This window comes from Nicotiana tomentosiformis, chromosome 1, assembly GCF_000390325.3.
Source record: "Nicotiana tomentosiformis chromosome 1, ASM39032v3, whole genome shotgun sequence".
Lineage (NCBI taxonomy): Eukaryota > Viridiplantae > Streptophyta > Magnoliopsida > Solanales > Solanaceae > Nicotiana > Nicotiana tomentosiformis.
The window spans coordinates 50,072,963-50,083,994 of record NC_090812.1 but is presented as its reverse complement, the minus strand read 5'-3'; the positions used below and the strand labels follow the sequence as shown (position 1 = coordinate 50,083,994).

The window sequence follows — 11,032 nt, the reverse complement described above, 5'->3', positions numbered from 1 at the left end:
GAGGCATCTGAAGTATGAGGGGTTGGAGCAAGACTTATTCATTTATTAAGTTAGCTAAATCGGATCAATTCAACATTTTTCAGGAACCTATAATTTTTTATTTTGATATTTATTTTATAAGTTATATATATTATTTAATAACGTTATATGTAATTTCTTAAAACCGATGTACTCAACAGTATGAGGTACATATGCAATAATTTATTTTTTTTATATATACTTTATATTAATTAATACTATACAGTACACTAATACTAGTAGATATAAATATATATATATATATATAACCAATACAAGTTCCTACTAGTATACACCCATCACACATTTAGGGGGGAGCACGAGAAGGGGGCTGGGGCACGAAAAATAAGAGAGAGAACGAGAGGAAAAGAAAAAGGAGTTGGGGTTGTCGTCTTCCTCCTCACAAAATCAGCCGCCTAAAACTCACCAAAACCACCGAGAAAACGACCTCAAAATCCCAGCACCAAATTTCAGCCTTTCCATTGATTAAACTCATCCAAAGCCCGATTGTTTTTCCCCACAGAAATAAGCTCAACAGTAGCTCCCCAAAACTTCACCTTGTACAGCTGCAAAACCCACCTCCATTAACACCAAAATTCTCCTCCCCAAACCAGTCATGGAATGCAGCTCCAAATCAACCTTAAACTACCCCTAAACACCCACAAAACGCAGCAGTTCTCCTCACGAAATAGCTCCATTAACTTCGCTAAAAATTGAGGTTCAGTCAAGTCGAGTTCGCCGACGAGGTTTCCGTTCAGCAGCTTCGGTTTAGTTCGTGAGAGTTTCCTTTTTGTACATTTGAAGCCATGTCGATTTGTTCGTAAGCTTCTCATTTTCAAAGTAATAAAGGAATCTCTGGCTAAAAGGTCCATTTCTACTTTAGTCCTTACTTCCCTCTGTGCTTTAATTATTCTCTGTTAATTGTTTATTTAGTAATTAGTTGGTCTGTGTCATTCACAATTGGTTTGATGAATACTGATGTTTGAGGTTGTTTGTTCGTCGGGTTCCTATGGTATTGTCGAGGTGAGGCCGTCTACTCACAAGAATGAACTGATAGTTAAGCAAAGATATAAACTAATAAAGGGTCGAGAGGATCAAAAGGCCATTGTTTGGTCGTTTCTTTAATTAGCATTTTTGTGTTGTTTCACGTTAGTTGATTATGTGGATTCATTTATGGCTATAACTTGTTTTTTTGGTTAAATTGAAGTAACAGATGTTATTAATTGGTTTCATTGATTTCTTTTGTTATAGTTGAAAATGGTAGTGAGAGAGGAAGACTACAATCTGTTTAAGCAAAACCGACCATGCTCATAGATAAAGTGACTTTTGGGTTTGAGAATAGTGGATTTGGGCCAAAAAACATCTTGCTAGCAGCTCATCGCAAATGAAGCTAGATCTAGGTCACCTCTTCCACAACAAATTTTCATAACTCATGACCCACACGTTTGAATCTTAGTTTAGGACAATAATTCAAGAATATTCGTAGTCTGTTTTAGGCGCGATTAATAATGAATCATCGTGACTATAGGTACGGTTCCCGTGGCATAGTCATGATACGTAATTCCAAATTCAAGTGCACTCCCGTGTGACTTGACCCTAACTTCAAAGTAATAATAAAAATAAACATGTCGTAAATTGCGGGTGCGTTTCACGTAGCGCGATTTGCGATGTGTATAAAACGACAAGTGTACGATATCGTAACTTGTTCAAATAAATTCCATAAACACTTAAAATGGCCGAAATACAATAAAAGTGGGAAAAAGGTAAAGATGCATAATAGGTCTAAAACAGATAAATAATCGGATAATTAAGCCAGATGTAATTGTAAAGCGACCGTGCTAAAACCACTGAATCCGGGAGTGCATCACACCTTCTCACGGGTTAACAGAATTCCTTACCCGGTCTTATGTGTTCGCAGACTTTAAATAGAGTCAATTTTCCTTGATTTGGGATTTAAAATAAATGGCGACTTGGGACGCCGTAAATAATTATTCCAAGTGGCGACTCTCTTCAATAAATAAATAAAATTAATCCCATTTCTAATAATGTCACTTTAATTGAAAAAACTCCTTATCTTCGCAAAAAGGAGGTGTGGCACATGTATTAGTTTATTCATCAATTTAAGTATAATTTTATACCACCTACAAGGTGGAATAACAATAAGTATTGCCTATACCCGGATTAAATTTCCATAAAAACAAAAATAACCATGATTTAACACATCATGTTACTTTTGTACTTTGAACTGGTGCTGGAATTCGTTTCATAATGTAATTAATGCTGGAGTTAGGAAACAGTGGCCGTCTAACTAATCTGACGGGAGTTGGAAGTGAAAGGAAAACTTCTACACGCAATCTCCTAATTTCAAATAGAGTTAGATTTTACATGACCTCGTATCGGTGTTAGAGAAGATAAAATTGGTACCCGTCTTGAGATTTACTTGGGTGTAAACCAACTTTAATCTCTTTTGGGATGACTATTTAACAAAAAACAATTCATGAAGCTAGCACCTCAATTCGTGGACACTGGCTCATGCACGTTTTAAGGCTTTAATTATCCTAAGCTAACACCTTAAACATCTTTTGACTTACTTAAACAATGTTATTTGATATATACTTCTTATTTCTTGGGTTTAGTTTGTTTAATTGAGAATTGAGATAGAGCAGTCACAGTATTTTGGATAACGTGCGGCGACAAATAGCGACGAAGGCCCGCTTCACTGAGGCGAGAGGCGCGCAGCGAAGCGCTCGCCTTTTTGATGTGAAGCGACAATTTATACAAAAACATAAAATATTATATACATATAACTAAAAACTCAATAACAATAATATATTAATAAATATATCATTCAAAAATTAAAGACTCAATAGATAGTCATAGACTCATAGTAGATTCATAAACTAAAGTCTAATAATCTAAAACAAGCAACATCTATTCTTCTTCAAGATTTTCAAATTCTACAACTTCATGAATGTTAGCATTATATTGGCTATCATCTTCTTCATCCTCGGAGTCTTCATCAATTAGGGACCGGCTTGAACTTGCTACTCCCTTTCCCTTGTAACTTGAAGAACTCCCTCTAAGACCATAGATATTCTCCTCAACTCCAGCCACCATAGAAACAGTACCCCAATCAAGATCATCTCCTTCATACACTTGTTCATATGATTTTGGGGGGCTCCAGTTAACCATTCATTTGCCTCGTCAATGTTGTCCAACAAAATTGGATCAATGGTATTGCGAGCTTCATAACGTCGCCTCAATGTTCTATTGTATTTAATATACACTAGATCATTGAGACGCGATAACTCAAGTCTATTCTTTTTCTTGGAGTGAATCTGCGCATAAGTTGTTTAGATTAATTAATAGATACTAATAATAATACAATATATAATATATTAATATAATAAATCTACTTCTTACATGCTCAAATACGCTCCAATTTCTCTCGCATCCAGATGCACTACAAGTTAGGCTTAGTACTTTGATGGCAAACTTTTGCAAGTTTAGAGTTTGATGTCCAAACTGCTTCCACCATTCAACTATAGAAAAATATTTTAAAAGTTAATAAGTATAAATCAAATAAATTAATTTAAAGTTATAAGGATATCTATATTAAAGTTAGTTACCTGACGACCTTATGTCTCTGACTCTAATGGCCGCTTGTAAACAAATAGGCCCTCTGCTTGTGAGTACCTACCAAACTCCTCCCCTATTTGATCTATCGTCGCTGAATTAGGGACCAACTTCTCAAGACATGCATGGTATCCAATCCACACCTCTGAAGTCAAAGTTTCATCTCTAGTGTTCTTGTAAAATAATCCCGGGTTCACAAGATGGCCTGCTGCATGCAAAGGTCGATGGAGTTGATTCTCCCACCTGGTATCAATTATCTCAAAAACTTTCTCATATTTCCTAACATCTCCCTCAAATGACGCTGCAATAGTCTCTTTGGCTCTATCCATAGCTTCATAAAGATAGCCCATTGGTGATTTTTTCTCCCCATCCACCATACGAAGCACCCTAATCAAAGGACCACCAACTTTAAGAGCTCGAACGACGTCATTCCAGAATGATGGAGAAATAAGAACTTTGGCAGTTTCTTTCCCCACAGCTTCCTTTGCATATCTATTATCTTTCCATTCATTTGAAAGAACTAGCTTTCTCAAGTTTTTCTTTTGCAAGTAAAAACTATGCAAAGTTAAGAAAGCCGTTGCAAATCTAGTCTTGACCGGTCTCACCAAATTTCTTTCATTTGTGAATTTCCTCATCAAATTCAACATCGGCGGCCTCTGACTGATGTAAGAATATACCCTGACGGCCTTAGTGAAAACTGTAAAAGTAACAATAACAATTTTATAGTTAATACTTAATAGGATAGGACATAAGTATAAATAAAGTTAAAGGCTTTAAAGATAACTATATTAAAGTTACCTGAAGCATATGGGTTTTCCTTGAATATGTCACCAAACATCAAGTTGATACAATCGGCAGCACATGGAGTCCAATAAATGTGTGGATACATAGCTTCCATCATCCTACCCGCACTAACATTCTCACTAGCATTATCTGTAACAATTTGTACAGCATTTTCCTTTCAGATTTTATCAATAGTTTTTCTAAACAAGCTGTACATTTTGCTTCCATCCGTAGAAGAGTTGCTAGCATCGTGAGATTCAAGAAAAATACTTACTCTTGGAGAGTTCACCAACACATTTATGATCATTTTTCCATTCCGTACTGTCCATTTATCCATCATAATGGAACATCCAAACTTGTTCCATTGCACTTTATGCTCCTTAATAATTTGGTCTATCTTCTTCACCTCTTTTTTAAGATGAGTTACTCTAACTTCATGATAGTTAGGAGGCTTCATTCCTGGTCCATATTGTCCTACGGTCTCAATGAATTTATCAAAAGTTTAGGATGTTCCATTGCACTTTATGCTTCTTAATAATTTGGTCTATCTTCTTCACCTCTTTTTTAAGATGAGTTACTCTAACTTCATGATAGTTAGGAGGCTTCATTCCTGGGCCATATTGTCCTACGGTCTCAATGAATTTATCAAAAATTTTGTAGTTAACACAGTTGAAAGGAAGCCCTGCATCATATATCCATGCTGCAAAGGCACTTACGGCGCGGTCCCTCAAAATCTTCTTGGCTTCTATACCTAGACCTTCTTCACCTTTTCCGTTTTCTTGTTGTTTTGCCGAGAAATAAAGATTGAGAGGACCTTTTGTCGTACGTGCCGTCGTGGACGACCCACTTGAACTATTTGAAGATATCTTATGAGTTTTCTTTTTGGGGGGGGGGGGAGGTCTCATTTCACCATCTTCATCCATTTTATCATCTTCATCAATTAGATTCACCGATGCTTCAAAATTCATTTGAGTTCTTATCACATTTTTCTTATCAACAAACGCTTTTACTTCCTCCCTAACCTCGGGCGGACAAAGGGGACATTGTACTATATTTTTAAATCCACCTATCAAATGTTGCTTGTGACGAGTTATCCCACCATGATATGTTTTTTCACAAAACACACATTTAATTGCGGATCTTGATGAGCCTTGTATAGCATAATTCCAAGCTATATCATTTGGTTTATTACTATCGGATGACGCCATTTCAACGCTGTTTTATAGAAAAAAAATTATCAAGTCAATATGCAATTAATTCTACTCTATAAGACTATAAGTCAATAATTGAAAAAAAGGCAAACAAAACAGGGCCTGAAAAAAACAGAGCGTTTGTTAAGAGAAGAAGCAGCCTCTGTTATTTTGCCAAAACAGAACCAAAAAAAATAGAGCACAAAAACAGACCTCTGTTTCTGTTAAGAGAAGAAGAAAGACCTCTGTTTTTGCTCGAAAAATAGAGCACAAAACAGACCTCTGTTTCTGTTCTTTTCGACAAAAAACAGAGGAAAAAAAATAGAAAGAAGAAGAGAAGAAGAAGGAGAAAGGAGAAAGAAGAAAGAAGAAAGAAGAAAGAAGAAGAAGCATACTTGGTTTTTCAATGGCAGGAACCTCAAGCTTCTGAAAGAAGAAGATGATGGCAGAACCCTAATCGCGAGTTCAGAACGTCAAAGAAGCTCTGTTGTTTTGTTCAAGTTGAAGAAGCTTTGTTGTCAAGCCCTAATCGCGACCCTTTTTGTTAAGTCTTTGCCTTTTTTCTTTTTCTTTTTTTTAAAACAAAAGGCGACGCTACGGTCGCTTCTCGCGACACTGTCGCCTCTCGCCACACAGGCATAGGTGAGTGTTATTTTGAAACGCAACGCAACAGATGGTCTGTAACGACACTGTCTCGCCTCGCCTCACGCTATTAGCGCTGAGGCGAGTGCTATTTATAACACTGAGCAGTCATACAAATTTTCTAGTTCTAGTATAGAGTTGTGAAGAAATGGTTGTACAGTTTTAAACTAAATATAAGTTTTAAGTTATATATTCAATACTTAATTTTTAATACAATGAACCAAACACTTGATAAAAAAATAATATCTGTATTATATCCTTGAAGAGCTAATCTTTGCATAAATTGTTTCTAAACCAAACGATCAGTAAAACTTATCCGCATCGGATGTTTATACCAAACTATGTTAATTCATCATGCTTAAGTGATTTAATAAGGCGAGAATGCATATAATTTACCATGGTTAAGTGCTTGAAGTTCATGGGCAAGACACATGTTATGTATCTATTGGTTTAGAGTAAGCACCCGATACGAATAAATTTTTACCTCAACCCTTAAGAGTATTAGTTCATTGCGTAAAAATTGGGTTGGTTCATTGAGATATATGATTTACATGTGCTTGACTACCATTGCCGCAATTGTTCACTACCCGTGTACCTCTCTTCTCACCACTTTAAAGAGGTGAATAAAAATTTTGCCACTTAGGGACACGTGGCAGCGCCGAAGGCTAATCCTTTTTTTGCTAATCAACGTAATTAGGAAATAAGTTGAACAAAATAATACTTCATCCGTCTATAAAGGGCATAGATAAGCTCTTTTGATAACGGTGGGAACTTATTTGATCCCAATTATAACCGAGAGCAAAAGTCATTTCAATTAAGTTGACGTTGAGGAAGGGTGAAGTAAGACAAGAGTGGGTTGCTCTAGTGGTGAGCACTCTCCACTTCCAACCAAGAGGTTGTGAGTTCGAGTCACCCCAAGAGCAAGGTGGGGAGTTCTTGGAGGCAGGGAGCCGAGGGTCTATCGGAAACAACCTCTCTACCCCAGGGTAGGGGTAAGGTCTGCGTACACATTACCCTCCCCAAACCTCACTAGTGGGATTGTACTGGGTTGTTGTTGTTGTTGTTGTTGAGGAAGGGTGAAGTAGAACTTCTGTTCATACTTAGGGACCATTTCGGTTAAAATTTTGAAATGCCTTAGGACTATAATTGCAAAAACTAAAAAAAGTTATATTATCTAGGTTAATTTGTGTGTCTTACTTATAGTTTTGATGTGCTTTAAAAAATAATTATTTTTATAATATTTTCATTTTATCTTTAATGATACACAAGATTCCAAAAGTATATTTGGAATGTTAAATTTAAGAGAACAAGATTGATAGTGTTTGTTACATTCTTAAAGTTACAGAAAAGAAACGGAAGGAGGAGGAGGAGGAGGAGGAGGAGGAGGAGGAGTAACAATTACTTAAAATGCGGTCCTCAAAATTCATTTTAAAATTTTCAAACTCGACCAATCCCCGCTCTAGAATGTTGGGTCAAGCTCAGCAGCAAACTGTAGAGCAAAACGATGACGTACCAGAGCTGGAAGAAGCAGGAATACTGGAGGAAGAAGCAGGAATACTGGAGGAAGAAGTAGGATTACTGGAGGAAGAAGTTAAGCAAAAGGCTGAGAGAATAGCGGAGTACAGGGGCATAATTCTTGGTCAGCTTAAAACTGATATCTCTTCCATTTTTGCTGCTCAAAGACCCGTTTTGGGGACCCGTTTTGGCGACGGATCCGAATCTCAATCCGGTGATCCATGCAGCTCCGGTACGTTTATTATCAGAAGAATGATGTTTTAATTGTATATATTTTGCTCATTAACGTTCTAGAACTACTAGTTCTATAATTTATTGTAGTTTTCTTTATCTGGAGGTGAAATTATTGAATATCTGTTGTAATTTATAAGCTCATTCTGCTGTTTCTGGTACAATGTTAGTGTAGAAAAAGACAAAACAGGTGAATAGAGGCTCAAATTTTGGTTGATTTATTAAGCCGAAAAGAGCGGAATGAACCCTAACTAGTTTGGGATTGCAGCAGAGTTGTTTGACAAAACCTAAGAACACCATTGTGTTTATTTCAAGTCATTTTGTGGTGTTTGACTAGAATTTGGTGGAATATAATATTAGTGGAATTATAATGGAACAAAATCATGGAAATCTATATAGGCAATACCAATTAATTGAACAAAAAATAAGGCGTAATGGAACAAAAAGATCTATATAGGCAATACCAATTAATTGAGATTAAGTTTTAGTCATACTAGCACGTTTCTTCAGGTTCTATGTTTGTGGTGAGAGCCGAATCCTCTCGTCCCAAATTTTTCAAAGCACATCGGGGAGAATGGCGTCATGAATGAGTTTGAAAGGATATCAGGTGTCTCTGTCTGTATACAAAATTGTCTCCTTATTCTTCTGTCTATAGTTAAATTCTTCAGTTAGCATGTACCCATTATAAGAATAGTTAACCTGGAAAGAGGGTTGGTTAAAGCTTTGATCTTCAGGAATCTAGTAAATCACTGTATGAACGTGCCACACTGAATTGGAGGAAAATATAGTTGGCGAGGAATCTTGGATTAACATCATTGTTTTGAAACTTTCCATCTGTTTTTTCTCCAATTTGTTGAATCATTGTACTCCCCACATGTGGGAATATACTGGGTATGTTGTTGTTGTTGTTGTTGTTGAATCATTGTGCAGATGGTATCATAATTATCCCTTACACTGCTTTTTGGATAACTGCGGAATCCCCGAGGGCGAGCTACTTACACGGTTCGAAACTCGATCGTGAATGGCTCAGCCTCTCTACACTTGTCCACTTAAATAATCAGGTTTTTATCCATGGCAGGGTTCGAACTTGTGGCGTGCCATTAACCCACATATTGTGAACCAAAGCCCTCTGGACTGCACCTTTAGGAATAATGAATGGTTGCTCGATATCTCTCTTAGGTTGTTCACTACTTTCACATAGCAAGTTCTTCCATGTTCATAATTGTATGATTGATTGTTCAAAGCTAACTAGAAAACCTGAGTATGTAAGAGGTAACTTCTTGAGACTAATGAAAAATGTCAAAAACAGCATTTACTGTGGCAATAATGATTTGGGAAAAAAATGAATACAGTCTGGTTCCACCTACTGTCCCAAATAAATTGATACATTTTTCGACCACTCACAGAAAAGGGCATTGAGCGCAAGGGGTAGTATTATAGTATTATTTCCAATTTGGAATGATCAAGTCCATCGTATATTTGAGAATTAAAAGGCTTGAAATATACACATAGTGTGATGAGTGCTAAATGCACCCTAGTCAAATCTTCTCATTAGGTTTTAATATTGACATTATTAGGAGCCTCACCTTTTCTGTATAAAGTTTTAATATGACAGTCTAAGATTATCTACCTTCAAGTTAAAAGCTCACTAAATTATTTTTAGGAACTCTTTGTTTTGTTTGTAATTGTTATCCTGGTCTCTTTGCAGATGTTGGAGGACCAACTGAATCTGGTAATATTGCCATGTTAGCTGGAGAGGAGCAGAAAGAAGCTGAGAAAGTACAGCTCCTTAAAAAGAAGAATTTGGAGAGTGCTTCTGCTATACCTGTTGTATTGAATAGGATGAAGGAATGTATGGCAAGGATTGATAAACTACAATCATGCAACGGAGTCATACATCCTGCCTTTAAAAGGAAAAGGACTAGCTTACAAGCCCCTGCTAAATCTGCTTGGTATGGTATTGACTATTTCGCTTAGACTATCCTAAACAGCACAGGACGCTGCAAAATTCATGGAGAATTATTCTAAAGAAATGGAGTTCTAACCAAGAGCGACCACAGTTAAGGAACACATTCTATTGTAAGGGTGCGTTTAGCTAATGGAAGTCCTTTTTCCGTGTGTGGTATATACAGTGGAAGTCAATTTCCAAGGGAAACATTTTCCATCAGAATGGGAAAAATGACTTCCCTAATCTGACAGCCAGAGTTTATTAAATATTTGACGGATAAAAAGTGCTCAACTTTGGCAAACTTAAAGGACCGAAATTACTTTTCTCTAAGCTGTTTTATTAAGGTTATGATTTTTGCTATGCTATCTGCCAAAATCTTTTCTACCTCTTGACATTGTTGTACATAGGCCCTGTGTTTGGTTGTCGTCAGGCATGTGGTTGGCTGATCACTAATTCACTATACTCCTTGTTTGCAAATGGTCCAATATTGATGCCAATGATTGTAATTAACAAGGTTACAAGGACAACTGAATTTCAAGGGTTCTGTTATTCATGAAGGTAAATCTGCCCGTGTGAGTTTCCTGAAGCAAAGTCGTAATAAAAGATTGCAGTGGGCTGATGGTCAGCATATAAAAAGATCAAAACCTGGAATACCTACAGGTATGATTAGCATGGAATGGTTACAATGGATTTTTGCTGTCAGCTTTAATTAGTTTGAGATTAAGGCATAGTTGATTGATTGATATGATTTTAGCTCACAATCTGGAAGATTTTCAAGATCTGCATTCGGCGTAACAGTATAAAACTGTGAAGCTGACATGAGCATAAACTGACTGTGTAATTCTTGAAAAGGATGAAGTGTTTGGTTTGTTTTTGGCTATCCGAGTCGTACACTTATTTTAGCACCAAATGGCCATATATTGCATTCATGCTATTCTTTTCCTTCGTTTATTTCACCTTTGTTTTTTCTTCTATCATGCTCGCAAGTTGCCACCCTAAAGAGAGCCCTTGATATCGATCTTCTTCTCATGTAGCCATGCCAAATGGTGCGAAGTTAACATGTCATCTG

General features: G+C 36.7%; 2 protein-coding genes across 4 annotated transcripts; one reads left to right on the top strand and one right to left on the bottom strand.

Moving 5' to 3' along the window:
• Window positions 1–314: 314 nt before the first annotated feature.
• Window positions 315–10,904, top strand: LOC104100059 (uncharacterized). 3 transcript variants are annotated; one of them, XM_070182464.1, is made up of 4 exons: window positions 315–884; window positions 7,609–8,016; window positions 9,724–9,967; window positions 10,677–10,904. In XM_070182464.1, exons 2-4 carry the CDS (start codon window positions 7,677–7,679, stop codon window positions 10,696–10,698), a joined length of 606 nt encoding a protein of 201 aa, XP_070038565.1. In that variant the 5' UTR covers window positions 315–884; window positions 7,609–7,676; the 3' UTR covers window positions 10,699–10,904. The 3 variants fall into 3 exon arrangements, with proteins under 3 accessions (XP_070038565.1, XP_009605514.1, XP_009605513.1); XM_009607219.4 differs by having other exon boundaries at window positions 7,615–8,016; window positions 9,724–10,843; XM_009607218.4 differs by having other exon boundaries at window positions 9,724–10,843.
• Window positions 3,657–4,894, bottom strand: LOC138906442 (uncharacterized). The gene is made up of 3 exons (XM_070195241.1): window positions 4,712–4,894; window positions 4,453–4,612; window positions 3,657–4,351 (listed from the first exon to the last, which is right to left on the bottom strand). Exons 1-3 carry the CDS (start codon window positions 4,892–4,894, stop codon window positions 3,657–3,659), a joined length of 1,038 nt encoding a protein of 345 aa, XP_070051342.1.
• Window positions 10,905–11,032: the final 128 nt, after the last annotated feature.